This window comes from Halichoerus grypus, chromosome 8 (genome assembly GCF_964656455.1).
Source record: "Halichoerus grypus chromosome 8, mHalGry1.hap1.1, whole genome shotgun sequence".
In the NCBI taxonomy this organism is placed as follows: domain Eukaryota; kingdom Metazoa; phylum Chordata; class Mammalia; order Carnivora; family Phocidae; genus Halichoerus; species Halichoerus grypus.
Genome location: NC_135719.1, coordinates 139876251 through 139904151, shown reverse-complemented (window position 1 = coordinate 139904151; position 27901 = coordinate 139876251). Strand labels below are relative to the sequence as shown.

The 27901-nt window shown below is 39.4% G+C and overlaps 1 protein-coding gene across 2 annotated transcripts in view; it reads left to right on the top strand.

The window, feature by feature from the left end:
• Window positions 1-17655, top strand: part of TRIP11 (thyroid hormone receptor interactor 11) — a 65594-nt gene extending 47939 nt beyond the window's left edge. For both annotated transcript variants that reach the window (XM_036097504.2, XM_036097503.2), the window contains exons 17-21: window positions 7709-7790; window positions 9044-9158; window positions 9586-9702; window positions 11294-11438; window positions 14224-17655. In XM_036097504.2, coding sequence (XP_035953397.2) covers window positions 7709-7790; window positions 9044-9158; window positions 9586-9702; window positions 11294-11438; window positions 14224-14444 — 680 coding nt within the window. In that variant the 3' untranslated portion in view covers window positions 14445-17655. The remainder of the gene's footprint in view (window positions 1-7708; window positions 7791-9043; window positions 9159-9585; window positions 9703-11293; window positions 11439-14223) is intronic.
• Window positions 17656-27901: the final 10246 nt, after the last annotated feature.

The window sequence follows — 27901 nt, the reverse complement described above, 5'->3', positions numbered from 1 at the left end:
ATTACAAAATTATAGTATCATGCAGAGTATTTTCACTGCCCTAAAAATCCTCTGTGTCCCTTCTGTTCATTTTTTCCTCACCCCCTCTCCACCGTCACCTCTGGAAACTACTCATCTTTTTACTGTCTCCATAGTTTTGCCTTTTCCAAAACATCATAGAGTTGGAATCAGACAGGATGGAGCTTTTTCAGAGTAGCTTCTTTCCCTTTGTAATAATGCATTCACGGTTCCACCATGTCTTTTCATAGTTTGTTAGCTCATTTCTTTGTAGTGCTGAATAACATTCCATTATCTGGATGGACCACAGTTTATTTATCCATTCATCTGCTGAAGGACTTCTTGGCTGCTTCCAGGTTTTGGCGGTTATGAGTAAAGCTCCTGTAAACATCTATGTGCAGGTTTTTGTGTGGACATAAGTTTTCAACTCCTTGGTGTAAATACCAAGGGGTGCAATTGCTGGAACGTATGCTAGTTTTGTAAGAAAGTGCCAAACTGCCTTCCAAAGTGGCTGTCCCATTTTGTATCCCTGCCAGCAACATATGAGAGTCCCTGTTGCTCATCCCCACCAGCATTTGCTGGTGCCGGAGCTCCAGGGCACCATTCTAATAGGTGTGTAGTGATAGCTCGTTTTAATTTGCAGTTCCCTGATGACCTATGATGTGGAACATCTTTTCATGTGCCTATTTGCCATATGTATATCTTCTTTGGTGAAGTTAAGGTTTTTGGCCCACTTAAAAAAAATTTTTTTTTAAAGAAGTTCTGGTGACTGCTTTTTAAAAAGTCTATAAGTTGAGAATGGAAAATTTCCTTACAGTGTTTTTTTTTGTTTGTTTTTTTGAAGAAAATCTAGAAGAGCATATAAAATAAGCCCAGTAAACCTAGTGTAATATGAAGCATAAAAATGTTTTAAAACTACACATATAAAGGAGGTTTAAAATGTTTTTCATGGAACTACCTTTATGGTGCTGGATGGTGGAGTTTTTATTTTAAATGAAGACATTCCGTTTTCCAGGACATGATTTATACAAGAAAACATATAATGTCCTGTTGAACATAGGCCAAATACATTCCCAGACGCTTTGTTACCCAAACCTTTTGAGGGATTTCTTTATAGATGTTTTTGGCAGAAGTGGTGATTTTAGAGGAAACATATAAGAAATACCAGATGCAGTTTTCTGAATTGCCATAAATGGTTAAAAAATTATTTGTGATGATATAAACATCTGGGTATACTAGACAATGCCAGGACTTTAGTTAAGAAAAAAGTTTATATCAATTAGATGAATAACTAAGCCCTTTTAAACTTAATAGTTATATTTTATTTTATTTTTATTTTTTTATTTTTTATTTTTTTAAATTTTATTTATTTATTTGACAGAGAGAGACACAGTGAGAGAGGGAACACAAGCAGGGGGAGTGGGAGAGGGAGAAGCAGGCCTCCCGCGGAGCAGGGAGCCTGATGCGGGCTCGATCCCAGGACCCTGGGATCCTGACCTGAGCCGAAGGCAGACGCTTAACGACTGAGCCACCCAGGCGCCCCCTTAATAGTTATATTTTAAATGTGTGTTTTATTCTTCTAAAGTACAAAGGAAAAAATAAATTATGTAGAGATGGGGATGTTTTGAGTTACTATGTTTTGTGTATTTTCCCTCATATGGACAGAGTCAGAACATAAATCATTTATTCTTTTTGTCCTGTGTTCTGTTCTTCCCAGATATTCTCCCTTCCTAGAGGAAAATCAATCATTCTTTGATTTACTTATCAAAAATGCATTGTTTCTTGCTATGTACCCAGCACTGAAATAGGCACTGGAGATACAGAGATATAGGGGACCGGTGCTTTCAGGAGGCTTAGAGTCGGACAAGAAGGGGAAGATTACATGTAATCACATACATGCAACCAGTTGTTTCAAAAGGAGGAACAATTCATTCTACTTGGTGATGGTGATATGGAAGGGTAGAGAAGGCTAGTGAACGGTATACTTGACCTCACTTGAGCTATGAATAGGTACAGCTAAGCAGGCAGGAGTTGGGGAAACAGCATTCTAGATAGAGGGAGAAATTCATATAAATCTATGCAGTTTAATCCGGAAACTGGCAGATCTGGTGGACTGGTAGTGACCAAAGGGGAGGTGGTGGTGGAAGTGGGTTGTTATGTGGAGAAATGAAACTATAAGTATGGATCACAAACATAAATTATAAACTGGGGCCCAAGAAATAATATAACAAATCGGACCAAGTAGAGAGAGTGGTGAATTGAAGAGTTTCTTAGGGAGGCAGCAAATTCTCGGCTCCATCCGACTGTTGCCATGCAGGCCTGTGGGGCCCAGTGTTGCCAAATCTCCAGATCTTTCAAGAGACACGGGAAATGTAGACTTTCATGTGAAATATTCCAATTTTTTTTATGTGATACCAAATTTAAAACACCCTGTGTGGGCTGAAAAAACATTTCTTTGGGCCAGATTTAGTCCATGCCATTTGCAGCAGGGAGCTTTCAGAAATGAGTTGAGGTTCAGTCATAAGCCTAGAAAGCCTTTTGTCATTATTTTCTATAGTGGTGATGATATTCAGTAAGTGGCAAAATTATTATAATGGCTTTACTTTTCTCTGACAAAATTGCAGCCCTTTGTTTTGGGATATGGGTGGTCTGTGTGCACCTTTTAAAATTATGTAATTTGATTCACAATGTTCAGTCTTTAAAAAAATTTTTGTTTCGATATGAAAAAATGCAGTACAAATTATCTGAATTCATACTAAAGGATTGAGGGAGGAGGGGGAGAGGGAAAATAAATTTGATCTAGTTACATTAAAGATATTTATATAAGACCTGTTGTAAATGCTCATAGTAACTCTAATTGTACAAATAATCCAAGAGACCTCAGTGTTGCTATTTTAATGGAGTCACAGATTCTGACCTAGTGAAATTCAAATTAATGAGCTTATATTGTATTAATAATGTCTTTTCATGTGAGTTCATTGCTAGGAAGTGGAATTTAAAAAATTACTTTTCATTCATCAATTATTAATTACAGTTAGGGAATGAGAAAGCACTCACCATGTACTTCAGACCTTAAAATTCTATGATATGGTTGAAAAGAATTGAGTTAAAAGACAAAGCAGTTGCCAGTATGTCTTAACTTCAAATGTTAAATATAAAATGCCTTTAAAAAGTATTATTTGGTGTTTATAAAGAAATCGATCTTGTAGAAGTTGAAATTCTGTGATAAAAAGATCATCTAATTTTTAGCCTTTGCTTTGATTATATTTAATTAAATGAAGAGGCTAAGTTTCCTTATATTGGATTTAATGTATTAAGATTCACATTTATTTTTTAGGTAGCTAGTGCAAGTAAGACACTAGACCCAGTTTATTTACCAACCTATCTATAAATGAAATCATCTTCTAACATTTTTTCTTCCTTCTCTTGGCTTCTTGTTTCGTAAAGAGGACAAGACAAAACGGAGGCAAAATTATCAGTGTTAATAGTAACTGAAATGATACATTATTGGTATTGTTTAGGGGTAAAAGATGAATTCTTTAGTTATTTTAAGAGATCAGATGAGTGAGTACTAATGCTTAATATAGCACTTCACTGTTTAGAAAAGTCACATTTAATCAGTAGATTGAAAATCCTTTGAGATTAAGCATGCATATTTTACAAAATAGGCAACAGCGTCTGGCCCTGGTGAAAGGACTGTGACTCATATGCAGGTCTTCTGACCCTCAAGTCCTGTTCCAATCACCTTTCTTTTCTCTGTCAGGTGACTGTTAAATAAATCTGACTTGAGTTTTGTCCAAGGGAGCTAAGTCATGCAACAGCCAGATGACTTTGTAAGGAGTGTGACTTAATTTTACGATGTGCTCTGAAGACAGTATGATAATGCAGTGTTACTAATCACAAATAAAATGTAAAGTTATGATGGACTTATTTGTTGTAGTCAGTACATTTTAATGTTCAGTTTTGATTTTAAATCAAGTGGTGAGGGCCGCAGTGTCCTCTCTAGGCATTATGGAGAAGAGGCTGTGATATGGCAGGTTTTAGGATGGCATATATTTAGAGTAACTCTTCCCCTAAACTAGACTAACTCTCAGTTGCTTTATTGCTCAACTTTAAAGCGTATCCCCCTGCCTTTTCTTTTCTTTTTTTAACTTCCAAAGAATTATTTTGGCATGTTAGATTATTTCACAGGGATATTATATTTGGCTAAAAACTCATTTCTGAATAACCGTTATTTTGTCTGCCCATATAAATACAGTTCTGATTTCAAATTGTGGTTTGAATTAGTGTTCAGTTTTTGTGCAGAAATATTCAGAATCTCTGATGGGAGGAAAATAAGGGTGCCTGGAGAAAAAGAGAAGTCTGTAGGGACCTTTGAAGTCAGTATTTGACTTTCTTTTCTAAACCTTTCCTAGTTAATACCATTCTTCCAAGCCCTCCCTCCAAATTCTGAGGGTTTCTTCATAGACTTTAATATCAGAATATGTTTAAACTACTACTTGCATTTGAAACAGCCCTCTGTATGCCGGCAAGGATATGCAGAGTTATCAATTCTCTATCACATTAGTTTAGGACTAACTTGTATTCTGATGAGTTTAAGAAATTTTTATTCTATAATTTTGGCTGTTAGGCTGTTTTGACCCTACCTTTCAGAACAGAGATTTTAATCAAAATTATATTAATGAATTTCATCAAGAAGATATCTTTGACTTGAACTTTATTTTTATTTATTTATTTATTTATTTTACAATTTTATTCATTTGACGGAGAGCACAGGTCGGGGAGCGGGAGCAGGAGAGGGAGAAGTAGGCTCCCCGCTGAGCAGGGAGCCCAATGCGGGGCTCAGGACCCTGGGATCGCGCCCTGAGCTAGAGGCAGACACTTAACTCATTGAGCCACCCAGGCACCCTGAACTTTATTATTTTTTTTTAAAAAGATTTATTTATTTTGTGAGAGAGAGAATGGGGGCCCGGGGCGGGAGAAATGAGGGGCAGAGGGAGAGAATCTCAAGCAGACTCCCTGCTGAGTGCAGAGCTGGATGCGGGACTCAGTCCTAGGACCCCAGGATCATGACTTGAGCTGAAATCAAGAGTAAGATGCTAAACTGACTGAGCCACCCAGGCGCCCCTTGATTTGAACTTTATTAATATAGATTTCTTGATCTGTTTTTTTATAGAGCAAAATTAAATTTTTCTAATTTATTAAAATTTTAATCAGCAAAATCAACTCTTTGCTCTATGAATTTTACTCTGAAGATGTCGATCATTCAGTTTTATCTTTCTTTTCTTTTTTTAATAAGAGACAGTATACTGTAGTGGTTACATTCTGGTTATGCTCCAAAGCAGGGCTGTCCAATAAAAATATAATGCAGGCCACATGTATAATTTACTAATGTTTAGTAGCCATGTTAAAAATAAAAAGATACAGGTGAAGTTAATTTTAGTAACATTTTATATAGCCCAGAATATTATTATTTTGATATATAATCAATATAAAAAATCATTAATTTTAGAAGAAAGTAGATGGAGATCTGAGAAAGGGAAGGTGGAGGTAAATTTGACCTCTTTCTCTGCTACCTTTCCGTAGTGGGGGAGGATGAAACAGAAGACTGTGCCCATCGTTACTCCGGCTCTTACTGTAGTTCATGAGTGGGATGGTTAATTCAGGACATCGACAAGATACTAATTTACTTGCTGTTCTTCCTCTGAATAGTTGAGAATTCTATTTACATTCAGAATGTAGTAATAGAAAGGGCCCAAATAACACCATGTGTTCGTAGTATTTATGTGCACATTAAGAATCTAAAATGTCTTTTACTGACTCAGACTTTAATAGTAATCTTGTTCTCTCTCTCTCTTTTTTCTTAATGTCCAAGCTTAAATTCCTTACTGGAAAGACAGGAAAGGAAATGTTTGTAGTAGATTTTCCAAACACAAACCTTGCTTTTATAATATGGTTATGGCAACCATCTCTATTTTGGTAAAGTTAGCCTATTATATGAATTACATTTTGCAATTTAGATTTTTGCAATTTAGAAGAACCACAAGCCATTGCAAACAATTAAACTGGACATTTTTGTATATACACTTAGTACTTTAAATAAGGATATTAGGCATTGTGCAAGGCAGATTGAAAACATAAAGCAGATGGACCTGGCCTAATCTGTAGGGTTTAGAGAAAACTTTGAGGAAGTGACCTACAAACTTAGATGTGAAGGTGAATAAGAGTTAATAGGCGGTCCTGATGGAAAAGAACTTTCCAGGTAGAAGAAAAAATACCTGCAGAAGTCTTGTAGTAGGAATTGAGAGTCCAGAAATAAACCATACATTTCTCATCAGTTGGTTTTCAACAAGGGTGCCAAAAAAATAGTTTTTTCAACATACGGTACTGGAACAACTGGATTATCTACATGCACGAGAACGAAATTGATCCCTTACCTCACACCATGCGTGAAAATGAACTCAAAGTGGACCACAGACCTGCATTTTAGAGTTAAAATTATAAAACTTTTAGAAGAATACACAGGAATAAATCTTTGTGATGTTGAATCAGGCATTGACTTCTTTGATGTGACTAAAAGCACAGGTAACAAAAGAAAAAAGTTGGCCCTCATCAAAATTAAAAACTCTTGTACTTCAAAGATAGCATCAAGAAAGCAAAAGGACAGCCCACGGAATGGGGGAAAATGTTTGTGAGTCCTATATCTGACAAGGGGACTTGTATCCAGCTACCACCAGGAAAATGCAGCATAATTCAGAGTAGTTTTGTGGAAAGAGGTCAGAGTCTAGTGTTTGGATTGGAGTGATTCTTGATTTGAAAAGTAGAGCACTGCTGCAGAGCAATCTCTTCATTTCTTTCAGAACCAAACTTGTAATCTAGCTTGGGTAAGCATCTCCTTCAGCTCAAATTATCCACTTCTGAGGTGACAGGTATCAGAGCTCGCTGGGTCTGGCTGAGAGTGCCTTCGTCTGGGAATTGTTGGCCCCGTGGCACAGTTGGATTTATGAACAGGGTATCTCCTGTTGTAATTCTAGACTTTGCCTGTAACACTGCTTGGATTCCAGCTGTTCCACCAAGATTTTACAGATTTAAATAAGAATCATAAAATAAAATAGTCCAGCATTCTTCTGAATTAGTCACATAAGCTATCGTTATTTTGATTAATAGGTTAGAACCAGTGATCTGAATTGGGTTTTGCAACCTATATACCTCAGAATACTTTGTCCTATGAGCTGAACCCCGAGCTGTGCTCTTAGTTGTATTAAATACTCTTCTTAGCTTACCAAAAACCAGAGTCCAGCCAGGAAAATGGAAAAGGAAAATCTAAAATTGTCCTTTCCACTTCTCCCCCATTAAAGAGTGGCTCTGGAAATGTTTTATGCATGGAAGCAGTGGTGAAAAATCTTTTGCTATTAAGTTTCTGAAGAGAATGAAAACCCTTTTTCAGTTTTTAAATTTTCTGTTAAAGAATCAAATACTTTATTGGGGATAAACTGTGTGAATAAAGGCATAGTCTGGCTGCCAGGTAATTTCTATACCAGAAAGCCCAGTTCCTGAACCAAAGAAGAGATGGAAGTTATTAAATATTACTAATTAGAATAAGTGTACATATTCAAAGTTAATAGGAAAGATGTTATAAATCTCATTATATATTCATCCAGGCTATTTTAATCAGTTTAATGACTGTCTTTATTCACATGTTTTAAAACAGATGAACTCCGACAAGAAATGCTGGATGATGTACAAAAGAAATTGATGAACTTAGTAAACAGCACAGAAGGAAAAGTGGACAAGTATGCTCTGCCTTTTAACTTTTATGTATTTTATGGAGATTACCTTTATGGTAAAAAGAGCTTCTACATGTAGATGTTTATATGTGATTAAGTTTTTTTTTTTTTTTTTTTTAGATTTTATTTATTTATTTGAGAGAGAGAGAATGAGAGAGAGAGAGCATGAGAAGGAGGAGGGTCAGAGGGAGAAGCAGACTCCCCGCCGAGCAGGGAGCCCGATGCGGGACTCGATCCCGGGACTCCAGGATCATGACCTGAGCCGAAGGCAGTCGCTTAACCAACTGAGCCACCCAGGCGTCCCTATATGTGATTAAGTTTTTAAAAAGCCTTTTTTTGTATGGTGATGAGATGTAGGTCGTTTTCATGAGGAGTCAGTAGAATAACTTCTCTTGGTTTTTAAATGGATTTTTCCCAGCTCAAATTCTTTTTCTTAAAACCATGTGGAAGAGTTAAAACATCACCATAATAGGAAGTATGTAGAAAATAAAAAGTTTTATTCTTAGCATTCTTTTGAACTCTCTCTAGCTGTCCTTAAAGAACATACCTTGCTTCAGTGCTTTAGGTCTGAAACCTAGGTATATATGTAACATATCATTAATATTTGAAAGATTTAGATATTATTAGCAAATTTTTAATAAATGTGAGCGTGGGCGTAGAAGCATACCTGTGAAGCACAAGAGCTGTCCTCACCATTTGAGGTGGGGAGGGAGACATTGGGAGTATCTTAAGGCAGAAGCCAGACAGACACTGAGAGTCACTGAGCACCATCTCAGTTGATTGATTTGGTTGGAGAAAGTAAGTGGGTAATAACTGATGTTTTAAAAGGTATGCATTTTTAGATTGTTTGAAATGTCTTTGGTTAGACTTGTCAAGAGGTTTTTTTTTTTTTAAGTACTTCAAAATATTTTGTTGTTTAGTGGTTTCTTGGTAACTTTTTTTTTTTTTTTTTAAAGATTTTTTATTTATTTATTTGAGAGAGAGAATGAGATAGAGAGCATGAGAGGGGGGAGGGTCAGAAGGAGAAGCAGACTCCCTGCTGAGCAGGGAGCCCGATGCGGGACTCGATCCCGGGACTCCAGGATCATGACCTGAGCCGAAGGCAGTTGCTTAACCAACTGAGCCACCCAGGCGCCCTCTTGGTAACTTTTTAAAGTATAATAAATATGTATATGTTTATAGTGTTTATTGTGTGGGTACACTAAATATGGGGATAACTTTTGAGTTAGCCTGAGCTGTTTCTGCCTTTATTTTCACAGAATCCTAATGAGAAACCTCTTCATTGGACATTTCCACACGCCAAAACATCAGCGCCACGAGGTGCTACGATTAATGGGGAGCATCCTGGGTATCAAGAGGGAGGAAATGGAGCAGGTAACTGAACGATGGACAGTCATTCTGAATATTTTTATAACTCAGATAGTGGCATCATATAAAAGTGTCTTCTTTTACTCTATATTATACAGCTTTTCCTTTTTCTCAGTAATGTGGAAATGGACCAGTTCATACTACCATGAAGAGGTGGATTTGTTCAACTTGTGTAATACTAGTTTTGTCACTTATAAGTCACGTCTCCTGTCAAAATGCTAAGTTTTGAGACATGACAAGCCTCAACTCTGATTTGAGATAGTGCTTAGGATGACATTTTATTGTATGTGTAGCCTCTCCCAGTAAGAAGCGTTTACTAGGAATTGGACTTGAAAAGCATAGTGTGCTACCATCTGAAATCAAGTAAAAATAGTTTTTATTTTTTTCTTTTCTTGTATTGATAAAACTTTTCTGTTTTAAAATAATCTTTTAGTTGCTTCACGGAGATCAGGGTGGTGTTACCAGGTGGATGACTGGGTGGCTTGGAGGAGGATCAAAAAGTGTCCCCAACACGCCTCTGAGACCAAATCAACAATCTGTGCTTAATAGCGTAAGCGCCAATTTTATTCTTGCTCTGATATGAGTGGTCAGATGGATGTGCCTCGCATTCATGTGTGAAAATCACATTTCTTGTTTAGGCTATTTTATTATACTGCCCTTTTATTTTGGAGTTGTGGAAACTGATATCCAGAGAGGTGATTAGCTTAAGGATAATAAGCCAGTTTATTTATTTTATTTTGTTTATTTATTTTTAAAGATTTTATTTATTTATTTGACAGAGAGCACAAGCAGGGAGAGGGGCAGAGGGAGAGGAGAAGCAGGCTCCTCGCTGAGCAGGGAGCCCGATATGGGACTCAGTCCCAGGACCCTGGGATCATGACCTGAGCTGAAGGCAGATGCTTAACCGACTGAACCACCCAGGCACCCCATTAAGCCAGTTTAAATAAATTTATTGCATATATGTTTTATTTTAGCTTTTTATTTATACAGTACTTTTGTTTTTCAAAGTATTAAGTATTTTTGTATTTGATCATGCTGCTATAGGCACAGCATCATTTGTCTTACTACTAAATTATGAGATTTTTAAAGACAGAGGCTTTATTTTATGCATGTTTGTACCTACCTGGTCATTCAGCACTTACTTACTGAGCACCTGCTGTGTACCAGACTGTTCTCAACTTTGGGGATGCAGCAGCAAACCAGAAGACAAAGTGCCTGCCCTCAACAAACTTACATCTTGGCAGGAGGAAGAAGTTAATAAACATGAAAACACAGTGCCTGGTAGTCTGAATGAACATTAAGAGAGTAGCTTGGGACACCTGGCTGGCTCATTTGGAAGAGCATTGACTCTTGGTCTCGGGGTCATGAGTTCAAGCCCCACATTGGGTGTAGAGATTACTTAAATAAATAAATAAAAACTAAAAAACTAAAAATAAATAAATTGAGTAGCTCTGTGAATTATGTGGAGTTTGCTTCTTTATTTTACTTTGTTTTTTAATAAAGAAGAAACTGAGGATAGGTAATATACCCAGAGCTGGTTGAAGATAAAAAATACCCTAGTTTAAATCAGATGGCATGAAATTTATTTTAAAGGAGAGGTCTAGGGGTGCCTGGCTGACTCAGTCGGTGGAGCAGGGGTTGTGGGTTCGTGCCCCATGTTGGGTGTAGAGATTACTTAAAAATAAAATCTTACAAAAACAAAGGAAAGGTTTACACTACATTATTTTAATCTGATAATATTACTGGTGAGCTTTTGCTATATTCATTGATTAAATATGACTTTTAATACTTGTTTTTGGTGCTGTGTTTCATGTCCTTGTAAATAGAACTAAAATGATTTAAGACGATGTCTTAAGTGCCATCAATGGCAAGAAATTTGTCATCAGGTAGCTAATTATGACTAAGGTTTGTAACAAATGTTATCATCAAACATTATTGATTATATTGCTAAAGGTTTTAATTGATAAACATAACTAAAGCACTAGTAGTTTTAATGGTTCATAAAGCTTAATTATAAAGAAATGATTCAGAAGGCATGATTAGTTTTTGATATTTAATTAAAGTAGCTGGTACATTTTTTTGGTTGTAATAAGTATAATTTAATATCTGCCTAATATATAACCCAAATATTATTTCCTTAGTCTTTTTCAGAACTTTTTGTTAAATTTCTAGAAACAGAATCTCATCCATCTGTTCCACCACCAAAGCTTTCTGTTCATGATATGAAACCTCTGGATTCACCAGGAAGGAGAAAAGTAGTTACAAATGTACCAGAAAGTTTTAAAGGTAAAACCAGATATTTGTTTTTTCTACAATTTAAAAAATTGAATGTGTAATTTATGATTATGTTTTACCGTGATCTTAACTAAATTTTTAGTGTTTTTGAAAATGTGCAGTGACTTCTTCCAAAATTCCAACAAAGCATTAGATTTTGGCTTCATATATTCTGTAGCAATCTGATACTTAATTAGCTTAGATTAACCTAAACAATATGAAATATTTTTCCTTTGTATATTGCAATAATTCTTCTCTCTGCATAAGCCACTTTGAATTATTCTTAGAAGTGCTGGTGAACCAGTAAACCTTTGTTTGGTCATCTGTTTTTCTTTCATACTAATGGTGCTTATTGCTAAATTAGAGTTAAAAATGTAGTTTATATTCAGATTGTTTCAGTTTCTCTGTTATAAATATTGCTGTGATGAACATCCTTGATAAATTTTTGCACACATCCTTAATGTTTCCCTTAAGATAAATTTTTGAAAGTATAATACCTACATGTAGACATTTCTTTTTTTTTTAATTTCTTTTTTTTTTTTTAAGATTTTATTTATTTGTGAGAGAGAATGAGAGACAGAGAGCATGAGAGGGGGGAGGGCCAGAGGGAGAAGCAGACTCCCTGCTGAGCAGGGAGCCCGATGCGGGACTCGATCCCGGGACTCCAAGATCATGACCGGAGCCGAAGGCAGTCGCTTAACCAACTGAGCCACCCAGGCGCCCTACATGTAGACATTTCTTAAGAATTAAAATATAATGGCAAATTACCCTCAAAAAAAAAAAAAAAAAAAGTGTAGTTTATAGTTAGAGAAAAGTTTTTCTCCCTGTGAACATCTAAGTGTTAATATTCAATAACCAAACCTTGGTATGTTAGTAATATTTATAAGAGCGGTTTAGTAAACTGGCTTAGACATCCAAGAATGTATTGAAGCATTCTTGTATGTTAAAAGGTCTGCCTACAAGCAAATGGTTTGGTGGTTCTGTGATCTGTATGTATAGTTTTCTATCCCACTAGGTCGAAAGGGCCTTATTTATATTTATGTCCCAATATTACAGGCATGCAGTAAATTTTCTTGAGTTGAAATTGCACTATAATCCATTAGACTATGAACAGATTGTTTATTAGAAAGTCTCTCTTTTATCTGAAATCTTCGTATTTTAATACAGACTAAAATGTTTGCTAGTTGGACTTTAAAAGTGTATGTTATATACTCTCAAGTTTATATCACATCAGATACTTAAATTTGGATAAAATACTAAAGAATTTATATTTTGAAATTTTGAAGTCTAATTTAGCCAGATATTTCTATTTTCCTGAACTTTTATATAAAAAGAAATGGTAAAATTTGTTTGGATAAAAGGTTTGGCTCCTAAATTTAATAAAAAGTCTTCACTTTATCGAACAGCTACAGACTGTACTAAAAACACTTTTTTCTTGGGGCGCCTGGGTGGCTCAGTTGGTTAAGCATCTTCCTTTCGGCTCAGGTCATGATCCCAGCGTCCTGCGTCTCCCTCTCCCTCTGCCTGCCGCTCCCCCTGCTTGTACTCTCTCTCTCTCCCTCTGTCAAATAAATAAATAAAATCCTTAAAAAACAAACAAAACCATACTTTTTTCTTGCTACATTAGGTTGTAGCATCTTCAAGTGGATTCCAGAATTCATTATGGCAATGTCTCCTGCTCCCTGTCCTCCCTTCCGTCTCCATCCCTTCCCGCTCCATCTGTCCCCCCTCCATCCCTTCCCCTTCTTCCCTCTCTTCTTCCCTTTCCCCCCTGCCTTCACTTATCAAGACATGTGCCCAGTTTGGTTTGGATTGATCAGAGACAAAAGCCAGTGATATTCTGAGCTGGTACAGGGTTTACATTAAAAAACAACAACAAAAGACAAGCTTAGTCTTTAATGCTGGATTTGGAAGTGTGTGACAAGGGTCAGAGCTTACTAAGGAGCACCGGAAGCTTTTCCAGAGTTTGGAAAGTTGTCATTCACAGAGAAGTAAAGCTTGGGGACCCAGGGTGCTTGACGTTAAGTTGATTGGGTGAATTTGTCTCAATGCTTTCTTTGTGTTAGAGGCTTCTTTTTATTTTGAGTTTCCCATTGCTTGAGTGGTGCTTGTCTCTTAACAAGGAAGTTGTTAGCTGTCTTGGGTAATAAAGCAGAGTTCTATCCACCAGGACATTAGGGAATTAACAGATACCTATTCCAATAAAAAACTAGTTTTAGCGTAACTTGATAGAGAAATGATCTAGTGGAGAATTGTTTCAAACCTTTGAATGTCTGAAAAAGGAGGATTAGGTAATGTAATGCGAAAAAATTGTTTTTCTTTGGGTAAATTAATATTAAATTTGATTGTTATTGTGGAATTGGTGCCAGTTTTTTTCATGGCCCTCATAATTATTGGGGGAAAAGGAGTTATCAAGTCCTTCCATGTTTCAGGTGAATAGTTAGAAAATTTGCATTGTAACATAGAAAACACCCTCTGAGAAGCCATTATTAAAGTAAATGAAGTTCATCAGTTATATAACTGGTATTTGGATATCAAACAACAATATTAATGTGCTTAATAAAGTATTAGCTGTGTATACAGATATTCCTCCCTCCCCAGTTCTTTCTCCATTCCTCTCGCTTCCTGTTTTGTCTTTTTTTACCCTTTATATGTCATAGACCCTGTTTAGCGGATCCAGAACCCAGCAGCATGGGAATTAAATTTATTTGGGGGCCAAATCTAGGAACCTAAACACATGTGTAGTGTTAACTAAATAATATATAGGAGATTAACTAACTTGTCTTTTATCATCTAGATACCACAGAATCCAGATCTGGTAGAAGAACAGATGTGAATCCATTCTTGGCCCCCCGCTCTGCGGCTGTGCCTCTCATTAACCCAGCTGGACTTGGGCCTGGGGGGCCTGGGCATCTTCTGTTGAAACCCATCTCGGGTGTGTTGCCCACATTTACACCTTTGCCAGTGTCCCCTGACCACAGCGCTGGAGTTGTGTTGAAAGACCTTTTAAAGCAATAGGTGATTCTCAAGCCAGAGACAACATACGTAGCACTTTAAAGAAACCGTGAACACTATATGTATGTACTTTACCACAAAGTGGCCTTTCAGAAAAAGTCATGTATTTGTTTGCAGTTGTACATTCTCTAAACTTAATAAAAATATTCTTTTTGCTTTTAGAAATTACAGGTGTCCCAGGAGGAAGTGTTTGCTGTAGTATATGCTTTTTTCCTTCTCTGATTTGGCCTCATTTAAGCTAGAAACATTGGATCTTTCATCTTAATTTACAAAAAATAAGAAAAATATAAAGAAAGATAAAAATTTCTAGTAGCTATATATCAGCTCTTTATTTCTATGATTTTCAAGCTCATTTAAGCTAGAGACATGTGGTTCATCTTTTAAAGATAATCAAGAGATTTACAAAAAAAGGAGAAAATAATAGTAGTGGCTTATCTGTATAGTGCAAACAGTTGATCTGAAGCGTATATTGGTCATCTTTTTTTTTTTTCTTCATTAGTCCTCTTGAGAGGACTTTGTGTAGACAGGCCAACAACAGGGTTGTGCCTGGGAGATCATAGGTGTCGGGACGTGGAATGTGTGTGTGTTTGGTTCTATGCAATTTTATCACACGTGTCGATCGCTGTGATCAGCACTACAGTGCAGTTCAGATACCCAGCAGTTTCGTCAAGGCTCTCTCGAGCTGCCCTGTTGTATTTTATAATCGCCTAATCTCTGGCAACCACTGACTGCTCTCAAGCTCTGTAATTTGGTCACTTCAAGAGTGCTGTGTAAGTGGACTTGTGCAGTATGTAACCTTTGGGATTGGCTTTTTTCACTCAACATAATTCCCTTGAGACCTGTCCAAGTTGTTACATGTATCATGATTTGTTCCTTTTTAATGTTGAGTTACATAAGGTGGAGATATGATTTAGTTTTAAGAGCCAAGGTATCTTTTTAAAGGTATCATCTTAAAAATGTTTGCTCACACACGTGCACACAGCTTTCGGGTAGGTGTTAAGTCAAACAGCTGCATTTACGTACCTACAGTTGGCGATATCGCTGAACGGGATACCTCCCGCCCTTTCTGCGGAGCGGTAGACGAGACGCGTCGGTCCGGGAGTCCCCGGTTCTCATCCTCCTGCTCACTGAGGGCAGAGACGTCAACAGCACCAGCACCAGGTGTTTGCAACTGAAGAGGAAGGGAGTAGTTCTTTAATTTTTCACAAACCCATCCTAAAAAGTCTTGACCTGGAACTTCATTATATCGGGATGTTCGTGTTTGTATTAGTCGTTGGAATTGTACATTTAAAGACATTTCTTGCGAATTTTGTGAATTCCAGTATACCTTGAAAATAGAAACATCTGTATAACAAGGAAAGGTGAAAATAATACTAATTCAAATATGTAAATAGGCCTGGCCCTGGCCAGGGCTCAGTTTGGTTGTTTGTAAATTTTGCTGTGATGAACTGTCTACTGTCTACTGTGTTTAGATTGGAAGATTAGAAGTCTTCATGTGTGGATGGGTAAAGCTCGTTTTTCTGAAATGTTTAGTAGCCGAGACGTCGCTGCCTCAGAACCTCACCTGTCTCCCGAGCTAATGTATTTATATCCCGTTCTTTGTTCGGTCCACTTTAAAGGAAGTTGTTGGACAGGTTCTATATTAGAACTGTCAAACTGCCTCTTGTCCGTTTTGCCCATTATTATTTCTCTATGAAATTATTACCTTTAGGTTTTATATGATCCTTCCAAAGATGCTTTCACTGGCCATCCTAAATTATGTGCTGCTTGCCATTGAAGTTTCATTTCAGTGTGGAGCATCTGAAATAAAAGTTTCTAAGTTAAAAAAAAAAAAAAAAGACACATGATCCTTCATTTTGAAGAAAGAGAACATGCAAAAAAAGTTTCATCTTTTAATTTGAAAAGGAGATGCTTGCTACATATTTAAGTAGCATATCATCATATTTTAAAGGCCTTTGAGGATATTTTGAGCATCCCCCCACCCGTAAGTGTGAAAGCTGTTATGGATGCACTGCATATCTAAACATCACAGCATGACCTTTCATGGCTGCTATTGAATTATGTGACTTTGTCCTCAAGCTGTGGTACCTAATGCATGGTTGAAACTATAGCTCACTGGTATGCATACTAAGTGTGTGTTGATCTAAACCAGACATAACTCATCTACTTTTCTGAAACCAAGTTGTGTCAGAGATGAGCCATCTGCTCAAGGAATCTTAGTAACCATACAGTGGTGAAGCATATAATTGTTATTTTAGCAATAGGACATGGCAAACGGTATTTTTCCTGCAATATTTTAACTACAGTACTTTTACTGTTTACTTCTCTCTAAACTTACTAGAATTTGTGGTTGAATTTTGCTTTAGCTGCCAGTTTTTCACAACATTCCTAATGGTTTTCAACTGCTATAATATAGTAGAAAAGCCATCCAGCCATTGAATTTGATTTTAATATAATCCTGTATCATGGTTGGTTGAGTTTTGGACCCTGCCATTATCGATTTAAAAAAAAAAAAAAAAAAGGAAACAAAACTAAAATAACAAAAACATAGGGAGAAAGGAATGACTTTCTTAAAACCAGCCAATTAAAATATTAACTATCCTCTGCAAATAAAGCCTCCCGTTTATTTTAACGTTTTAATGGTTAATTGAAAAAGGGGGAAAAGACTCAAAATACTTATCCAATTAGTAGATGGAAAACAAACTTTGTCTTCAGGGTTAGGGGAGTGATAAAGTAAAGAATTAATGGGGGAGTGCCATTATGCGTCAGACTTAAAGCATTTGAAGCTGATTTTTCAAAACCAATGAAGTTTTTCATATATCAAAGTATTTAAAATGTCTTCCATCCACAAAAATTTCCTTTAATTTTGTAAATATCAAGTAAGTATAACTGATATTTATTTTATATATTCCTATGGAAAAAGTAATGGTATTTTAATGTTCTGACATTTGTGATTATTTGCCAGTCTTTACTTTTTAACTTATTAAGGTTTCTCTAATTAAACTTGATAAGTTGTCTTTTGGTTTTTAGGGAAATATCTAAATGTGGGAAATTTACAACCCAACCTTAATATTGGGTTGTGTTTTATAGAGCTAAAGTCAATGCATTTCTGAATTTCTCAGGAGCACTGCAAGGCAAAAAAATACTCTAAGTAAAAATGATATATGTAAGTTGGCAATGTCTTTATCCACAATAAAAAAATTTTTTTAGCAAACAGCTGCTGACTTTTTCTTTAGAAGGGGGAGAAATGACTTACACATGTTGTTTATAGCAGCAGTTGAACTACGGAAGCTAATGTCTTCAAGTGTTCACCGGATGTTGCTGTTAGGATGCCGTGTGAGCCTTGGAAATGTTAAGTATGAACAATTTAATAGAGGCCGAAGATTTTGTATGAAAAGAGGATCTGAGAGGTTTTAGCCAGCCTTTTAATTTTTTTTCAGAGGTAATATGCATCATTGGGCTCTTGGTTTTTCAACAAGATAATCAGTTATGTCTTCCATTTTTTTCTGAGGTGTAGAACTTGAATATTTTTAACAGTTTATGTGATGGTGGTATTGGAAGGAGCATGGTTTTTAGAGTTGGGAGATGGAGTACTGATTTTGAGCGATCCTTTCTCTGTGATCTTTAACAAAATTGCCTTGACTATGAGACTGATTTCTTTCATCTTTGAACCCCCACATAGTAAATGGTCAGATAACATATTCACTCACAATATTGAATGAATAAATGTATCACTTGTGGAAATGGTTTATTTATAAAGCCTATAGTTCTACACGGATTTTAGAAGTTGTGATTATTACTGCCAAAAAGTGGGTAAGAATGTCAGGGGTGGGGGTGTTACTGAAGCCAAGGGTTGTTCAAGAAGGTAGGAAGAGGTCAAAAGTGTGAAGTGCTTGCTGCCCTGGCAAGATAAGTTTTGAGAAGAATCCATTGGATTTAGGGACTGGGAAGTTGTTGGCTTTGAGCTTGAGCTGTGTTCATGGAATGGCGGAAGCAAAAGCCATATTGTCAAGTGGGTTGAGTTGGTCATGAGCAAGTAAAGATGTGTTTGTAGGCAACTCTTTGAGAAATCAGGCTGTGAGGGGGAAAGAGGACTTGAGTAGATGAGTTGGGTGGAGGGAAAGTCGTGTTAGGCTGGGAGGCTGAAGCCTGTGTGAGTGCTCCTGGGAGGACACAGCTTAGGCCAGACCAAGAGGCTGAAGACCATGCAGAGAGTTCCTGAAAAGGGGGAGCTGATAGAAGCAGAACACAGGGGACGCCTGGGTGGCTCAGTTGTTGGGCGTCTGCCTTCAGCTCAGGTCATAATCCCGCGGTCCTGGGATCGAATCCCACATCGGGTTCCTTGCTTGGCGGGGAGCCTGCTTCTCCCTCTGCCTGCCGCTCCCCCTGCTTGTGCTCGCGTGCGCGCTCCTTTTCTCTCTCTCTCTCTGACAAAATCTTTAAAAAAAAAAAAGCGGAACACGGAGGGTTGGCCTGAGAGAGGAAGGCCGCCTTTCTTGGGACCAGAGTGAGGGAAGAGAGGGCAGGTGGAGGGTGGACTGAGGTGGAGGAAAGTTGTGGGAATTTAATTCGGTGACGTTGGCAGGGAGTTTATCTGCTAAAAATGAGGGGATGGGGAGGGTCTGAGGCAGGAGAAACCCAGTCAAGTGGGAGAGAGAGACGTGTGCAGATCACTGGAGGAATGTGAGACGTACCAAGCACTTGGAGGCCTCACGGGCAGGGGCCAAATGGGGCCAGGGGGAATGGTGGTTAAGCACATCTTAGAGCAAGATTTGAGCACTCTAGAAGGAAGCAAGCTAGCAAATTAAATGTCAGATAAGAGGCAAGCAGTTCTTGCCCTTAACCAGCAATCACGGGGTATAAAATGTTACGAACCTGAACCTTGTTTTCCTGTCCGTGGGACTTAGGTCATGTGAACATAGGATATATCTGGGGGGTTTACAGCATGCCTTTGCCATAATTAATACATCCAGTGAATTAATCATCCATTATAATTACAACAGTATTTGCTTTGGAGATAAAGAAAAATTCAAGAATGTAAATAAATAAAAACTTAAGGCAAATATTTGAACCCTTAGTTGGTTTTCTGCCTTGGTTCTTCTGTGCATCAGGCTTTCAGCCCTCCTGGGGTTAAGAAATGAATGATTTGCTCTATCATGATACCATAACCGTGATCATTTTCATCTGTGGCTGTTTTCACACGAGTCCTCTCCTGTGAGCTCCAGCATCCTCTGACCCTCAGAAATTAAGTCTCGATCGAAAATACCGTGAACTTAATGTTAAGAGTTTGGTAAGGTTATTTCCCAGATATCTGTGGCCTGTTAGAAATGTGAGCGACATCATTTTTTCTAAAATATGTGGCATTTGGGGATGCCTGGCTGCCTCAGTCTGGAGAGCGTTCGATTCTTGATCTCGGGGTCGTGCGTTTGAGCCCCACGTTGGGTGGAGAGATGACTTTAAAAATAAAATCTTTAAAAAAATAAAATACACGGCAATTAGATGTTGAAGGACCTTGTATTGTGAGACACTTCAGCAATGGGGAATCAACCTCAAGCCCTTCCTGACCCAGGGCAAATGCAAACACTTCCCAGAGGACAGTCCATCCCAGACGGTGAAAGGGAAACATGATTTCCTTTCAAGAAAAGACTTGGAAACCACAGTCCTAAATATTTGCTTCAGGTTTCCTGCGCAGCTCCTTCCACTGAGGTGTGTTTCTAAAGAACCCGTGGTGGTCATCTGTGAGTTAGCACATTAATCCCTTCAAAAAAGGGATTTTCAGGCACTCTCCGTGAATAAAGAGGGTGATGGTGATGGAGTCACAAGTTCTAGACTAATGAGGTAATTTTTTATTTTTGAAAACTTACATGCAATGTGTAGTCTTTTGGAATTTTTGGAATCATTTCAAAGTCGTCTCCCTAAAGCATTTACCACACCACGTGCAGATGTGTTCCTCCCGGAGGCAGCCGAGGTGTGCGGGCTCAACCTGGGCTGCTCTCTCCACGCTTGCCCTTGCCCACTGCAGCTCCTGTGCTGAAAGATATTCAAGAGGGTGAAAATCAATTCTCCACAGAACTGCCGCTGGAGAAATGAAGACTTCAGGTTTTAGAAGTCTTTCCACTTTTATTTACCCCCCTCCTTGGGCCATTAGTTTGACTTGGTGAAAAATAATTTTCTGCTGTCATCCTTTAATGTGTGTGTGTGTGTGTGTCAGATATTTCAGGCATATAAGAAGAGACAATAAGGATATTTAGAGACATCTGGCTATAGCAGTGGGACGAGGTCTGGCCATCCCTCCCTGGAAAGAAAAGAAAAAAAAAGTAGGAAACTAAAATGGTCAAAAACAACCTTTTGGGGGCCCTGGTAATTGACCAGAAACAGGCAAGAAACTGAACATTGTTGATTTTTGAAAAATGTCTAGAGCTTCCGATAACCACTGGAGTCTGTAGGCCTTCCTGCCTGGGGCTCCCCAAACCTCCCAGTTTTCCTCGCACCAAGCCCATCATGAAAAGCTAGCAAAAGCTAGCAAAAGCTAATCATGCAAACCAGCAGCTTTGTTGCCCGAGGGGGTGGGCTGCATGGTGGGGGCCGGTGTAGACTATGCACAAACTGCGACTTTGTCTGTTAAAAGTGCTGAACTTGGAAGGAAACGTGGCAAAAAGTCAGCTCTGCCCGTCTTCAGATCGCAATTCCAGACAGGGCGAGGGGCCGACCCGTGGGAACGTAGCGGGGAGACTCTGAACTGAGAAAGCCAAGGAAGGACTGGCCTTAGAGCGTTTCTCGGTCTGCGCCCGGGGCCGCGGGCCGGGGATGGAAGCAGCACGGGCTCTGAGGACCATTAAGGCCACGCAGGAGCAACCTCTGGGAAGCCAGAGCACAGGATAAAAAAAAAAAAAGAATATAAAAACAGCAGAGACACCAGGAGCTGCACTCTCCCATGGGGGAAACCGATTTCGTTGGTTTAAATTGAATCAGGTTTTTTTACATCAGAATTTCGTACTTGCTCCAGTATCATCCAAATTGTCCAGATTTCAAGAAAAAATTGTGAGTAAGGCGAAGAAGAAGGTGTGACCCAGGCTCAGGAAAAAAGGCGTCAGAAGAAAGTGTGTGGGCCCAGCTGTTGGATGTAGCCCACAAAAACTTGCAAGCAGGGATGGCAAGGACAAAACTTAAAGTCTGTTCAAAGGGTACAGAATAAATACTTGCATACACATACCCAGCTTTATCAAATCTTAACATTGGGTCATATTTCCTAAAGAACGATGCTTTTTATTAGAGAAAATTTTGAACTTGGACTTTATGAAAGCAGAGAAAGCAGCATCATGAGCCCATGGATGCACTGCCAGCTACCTTCTTCCTTGTTCTTTTTTTCCTCTTCTTTCTTAAGTTTTATTTATTTATTTGACAGAGGGCACGAGCAGGGGAAGCAACAGGCGGAAGGAGAGGGAGAAGCAGACTCCTGGCTCAGCAGGAAGCCAAAGTGGGGCTCGATCCTAGGACCCCAGGATCATGACCTGAGCCGGAGGTGGACGCTTAACTGACTGAGCCACCCAGGCGCCCCTTCTTCCTTGTTCTTTATTTTGAAAGCTTTTTCACATAGCGCATCTTAAAACTGTAACAAGTAAGGAGTCAATTTTGTTACTTTTTGGAGGACAACAGAGATGATCAAATAATTCATGCTGCTTCCCTTCCTGAATTCTCCAGGCGCATTGTTAAAATTTGCCATCCCAGGGGCGCCTGGGTGGCTCAGTCAGTTAAGCGTCTGCCTTCAGCTCAGGTCATGACCTCAGGATCCTGGGAACGAGTCTAGCAGCAGGCTCCCTGCTCAGTGGGGAACCCACTTCTCCCTCTCCTGCTCCCCCTGCTTGCGCACTCTCTCTCTCCCTCTCTCTCAAATAAACTTAAAAAAAAAAAATTTGCTATCCTATCTGGATAGAGAGGCTTGCAAGGTCTGTCCTATGTTTGCTGTTAAAAGTCCTTCCTTTCGTGCAATATGATGACATATAGGATAGTCGTGTAAATTTTTAATTTTATTTTGGCAAAATTCAAAGTTGACAGATAATATCATTCCCTCTAATTTTTGAAGGTGCTGGTTTTACTGGTCTGATTAATTGAGGAATTTGGGAACTGCTAATCTTAGGTGGATTGTGAATAGGAAATGAGATAATTTGAACATCATGCCATCATGAAGTCATATTAAGTTTGCCCTAACCTCAATCCACATTAAGTGTCTGAAAACAGAGACAAAAATGAAATAGAAATGGCAAATAGATGAGTGCCGTTAGCTATTTTCTTGAGTGCAAATCTGGGGCCCCGAGGCAGAAGGTGTGCTTGCCTAAAGTCTTTTATAGTAGAGATCCCATATTTTACATGTGGTTATATGTTAAAACCACGGCCAGTGAAAATAATCCATAAGAAAAACCCAGGTGTTTTCACAATTTGCTGAATTTCCTGAGAATTCCAAGCATGTGCAGAAAATTCTAACGTCTTTGAACAAGTTGGTTAAAGTACAGTTAGAGATCCCAAGTCATCAGGGAAGAAACCCTGAAAATCTGGGTTTCAGTTTCTGTTCTGCCCCTAATTCTCTGATCCTAGGTAAACGAGTCTCTCTGGGTTTTTGTTTTCACATTTGTAAAATTAAGGGGTTACAGTAAATGATTTATAAGTTTCAGGACTAGGTCCCCTCCTCCAGGCAATGCCCTTTTAAACCTTCTCAAGACTGGTGAGGGAACCTCTTTGTGCCCTCCCTTGGCCGATGCAAACTTACTTGCACTATAGAGAGATGGAGTGGGGGGAGAAGTTCCAAATCTTTATTAAGGGCCTACTGTGCATTGGCACCTGCTAGGTACTTTATGAACACTATCTTTATTACAGCACCATCTTGTTATTTTTGCCCCCATTTTATAGCTGAAAACCTGGAGCTCAGAAGGTTAAAGATTTACTTAGGGTCCTATATTCGTCAGGGTTCTCCAGAGAAACAGAACCAATATTTTCTTTTCTTTCTTTCTTTTTTTAAGGATTTATTTATTTGTCAGAGAGAGAGAGCACAAGCAGGGGGAGCGGCAGGCGGAGGGAGAACCAGGCTCCCCGCTGAGCAGGGATCCTGATGCAGGGCTCGATCCCAGGACCCTGGGATCATGACCTGAGCCGAAGGCAGACACTTAACCGACTGAGCCACCCAGGCGCCCCACAATGGAGAACTATCTTTACTATAGGAATAGAAACAGGCAAGGAAAGTAGAGACACAACTGATGCTCCTTAGGGTTTCTGGTGGAAGCAGCTGCTTGTCCTCGAGTGTCCATTCTCTGCGTTCCCAGTAAGAGAACTCCAGATTCTTAGGTAAGTCGGTTTGTGATCACTCAGGACACAGGCTACATCTTCTAGCGTCTCTTGCAGCTGAGTGCTACTATCAGCTTCTATCCTACTTCCTGAAATGTGAGTGTGGTGGTGGTGCGCCATTTTGGACCAGGTAGAAGGAGGTCAACACTCGAGAGATTGCCAAGCAGCAAGATAGATGGAGCCCGAATCTCTGATACCTTAAAGGGATACAGCTGCCAAGTAGCCCTAGACCACCATCCTGCAGAGTGTAATGTGAGAACACATATCATTCTGTCATCAAACGTAACTGTTGAGGTATTTCTATTAAAAAAAAAAATCAACACAAACCACCACCACCCCAACCATAAACTACCACTAGGATGGAGTCCTTTTGACTTATTAGTTCACAGAGAGTGAACTTATCTCCTTGATGTGGTACCTGATAAGTCAGGAGAGGAAATGGATTTGGAGAAGTAGCCCATAAAGAGTTGAACATGAGCAAGAGAGAAGCCAGGGATGGTGAGGGGGCTTTATTCAAGAGTCACCAGCATAACTGAATGTTTATGGGACTTAAGTCCCATAATAGCTCTGGGACCAGTGACTATGCCCAGGAGGGTAATGGGAAAGAGTACAGAGTCTGGATCTAACTTTGGGGGACCCTTCAGTTAGTGGAGGGAGAACAAAAGGGGGCTGGAGAAAATGCAGTCAGAGTCATAGTGGGAAAACCAGGATAACTTAAAGTCTTAGACACAAGAGAGGAGAAGATGGGTCATTAATGGTCAAATTCTTCAAAGGGACAGGCGAACAGTTAGGAATGGAGGAGGAATGCATTTGGCCATGAGATCACTGGAAAACTCAGGAAGTACCATTTGGGTAAATGGTGGGGCATGGACAGAGGTCCGATGGCTAAGGTGGGAGTAGGTGGTGAGGAGGTGGCTGGCCATGGACTCACTGAGGAGCCGGAGAGAGGGAGGAGGAAGAGAGGGGGAGCCACAGGGGCATCCGAACAATAGAAGGTCCCCCTCCCCAGGTTGGGAAGACCTGAACCATGGAGACACTGCCCGGCACCTGACTTGGTGCTTATTTTAGTTTTCTGATTGTTTGGGTCCAACTTTGAATGATATAGGAAGCGAAAGGCTTTATTCATGCTAAGAAAAGGAGAGAAGGTAATGATAGGAGGACCTATGGAGTTCTAGACTGTTTGCGGGGTGCTAGGAAGGAATCAGCCATGTAACCAGCAAGTCAGAGAAAGCAAATCTTGGTAACTGGAAAGCATGAGGAACCTGGAGCCAAATAGGCTTGGTTTGGGCTGGAATTTGTTTGTTTGGGTTTATTGTCTGCGTGGCCCTAATCTCTTTGGGTCTTGTCTTCATCTGCAGAATGGAGGGCTTCCTATTTTACAGAGTTATTATGGTGGTCAAAGGAGAGGGTTTGTGTGGATTCTAGCATGATCTAGACATTCAATAACATTGTCTTCCCTGTTTTGCTTTTGCTTTCAGAAAGGCATTGTGATGTAATTATTTTTGGACAGTAAAACATTAAACAACTTAATATTAATAGTTAAAATATATCGTTAAATGTATAGTTTTGTGAAATCCCCCCCATTTTGAATATCTTTTTTTTTTTTTTTTTTTTTAAATAGCCCATCTGGGGGCGCCTGGGTGGCTCAGTTGGTTAAGCGACTGCCTTCGGCTCAGGTCATGATCCTGGAGTCCCGGGATCGAGTCCCACATCGGGCTCCCTGCTCAGCGGGGAGTCTGCTTCTCCCTCTGACCCTCCCCCCTCTCATGCTCTCTGTATCTCATTCTCTCTCTCAAATAAATAAATAAAATCTTTAAAAAAAAAAATAAATAAATAAATAAATAGCCCATCTGTCTTCTAACCCATGGCACAGTGAGGACCTTGAGCTTCACTGGGCCAGGAAGGTCCCATTCAGTAGATGATAAACTTTTAGATGTTCACTACCACGTACATTTTGTGAAGTTGTGTTATAGCTGTAATTGTATTTGATTCTGATGATGGCAGGAGGGGCAGATGTTGGGATTTCGATGTAGCAACTAAAAAAGGAAAAACACTTAGGGAAGTGATGGTTCCTAAGAAGCCAGCAAGGGTCCCCTAGCAGTTCATGCTCAGCAAACCTCATTCCCTTTTTTAAAACAGAATTGCTAGATCGGGAAATGCTATAGATAACATGTGTTTTGATGTTAGTAGGACATCTGACAAGGCCTCTTATCAAGTCTTTGTGGATGGGGACATGTACGCTGAGTGGGAGAAGCTGGTGACACCCCAAGTTAGACAATCAGCAGTGGCCCCAAAACGTTGAAGAAAGAGAAGCAGATCGGGGCCAACCTGGACAGAGCACATCACTCCAGCCCGTGTCTTAGTCAGTGTTTTATTGATGACTCTGATAAAGTCAAAGAAGTCACAGTCAGCAGACACGTAGTTGTCAAAGCTGGGAGGGATACTTCATAGTTTACATAGTAAAATTCATGTTGGAAAAGATCTTGGACAATGGATGACAATTTAAGAGGACACGTGGATGACCTTGTTCTCCGTTAACGGGGACTCGCAGTCCGAACACGGGATGAAGGAGAGGGTGTTAGCAACCTGTGTACCACGGGTTGTTTTTGTTGATGCCAAGTCAGTTTGAACAAAAGGCTGATGCGGCCATGGAGGAGGAGACCGAGCATTTGGCGGCAGAGTCACATGACATAGGAGGAGCCCTTGAAAGAACCCAGGGTGCTCCTCCTGGGGAAGAGGACACCAGCACTGCTAGGAGGGGGAGCTGTTTTCACGAAAAGGAAGCTGGTAGCCACGTAGAAGGGGGAGTGGTAGCCCAGGACTGCAGAGGGGAGAATCATATAGGGAAGCTGATTTGGGTTCAACTCAAGGCAGAACTTTCTAACAATGTGAGCTGTTCAATGGTGACCTGGGCTGTTTAGTGAGGTTAGGATTCCCTTTTGTCCATGGAAGTGCATAATTCGCTAGTTTTTAAAGATATTTCGGAGGGGATTGTATAGGATAAGGATTTGGACACAGTGACAATCATGAAGATAACCAACTTTTATTTTACGCTCACAACAACCCTGAGAGGTAAATATTATCTCCTTTTTGAAGATGAGGAAACCAAGAGGCAGAGAGGTTAAGTGATTCACCCAAGGTCATCCAGCAGGGAGGTGGCGAAACCAAGACAAAGACCAAGTCTTTCCCCTCTTCCAACCTTGGAGTTTTATTTATTTTTATTATTTTTTTATTTTTTTAAAGATTTTATTTATTTATCAGAGAGAGAGAGACAGAGGCAGGCAGAGGGAGAAGCAGGCTCCTTGCTGAGCAAGGAGCCCGATGTGGGACTCGATCCCAGGACCCTGGGATCATGACCTGAGTCGAAGGCAGACGCTTGACCGACTGAGCCACCCAGGCGTCCAACCTTGGAGTTTTAAAAGGGAAACAATCTCTGGTCCAAGATGGGTCCCTGGACAGTTTTGCTTTCAAGATCCTCAATTTGCTCAATTTGTAGAAAACAGGCATATTGATTTTCTCTCCCTCCTTTTCCTTGAAGAACGTTGATACTATAAGTGAGGTCCATGGACTAGTCATTTAAAGCTCTTCTTACTCCCCAAATAGTGCTACGTAAATAGAATATATGTTTATTTTTATTATTTTTTTAGAGAGAGAGAAAGAGAGAGGTTGGGGGATGGGCAGAGGGAGAGAGAGAGAATCTTAAGCAGACTCAATGTCCAGTGTGAAGCCTGATGCAGGGCTGGATCTCAAGACCCTGAGATCATGACTTGAGCCGAGATCAAGAGTCAGACGCCTAACCCACTGAGTCACTCAGGCACCCCTAATATATGTTTAAATGAAAGTAACCTCATATTTTGAATAGTTAATACATGCTCATGGTACAAAATTCAAATTTTACCAAAAGGTGAGCAGCAAAGAGCAAATTTTCCTTTCACTTCTCTTCCCCAGCTGCCTACCCAGTTTCCTTCTCAGGAGACAAACTACACTAACAGTTTCTCATGTATCCTTCATGAGATGTCTTTTCTTTACATACACAAGCAAGAAGTTGTGTATATATTTTTCTCAAATGGTGACATGCGCTACACACTTCTACAACTTGCTTTTACACTTACTAATATATTCTA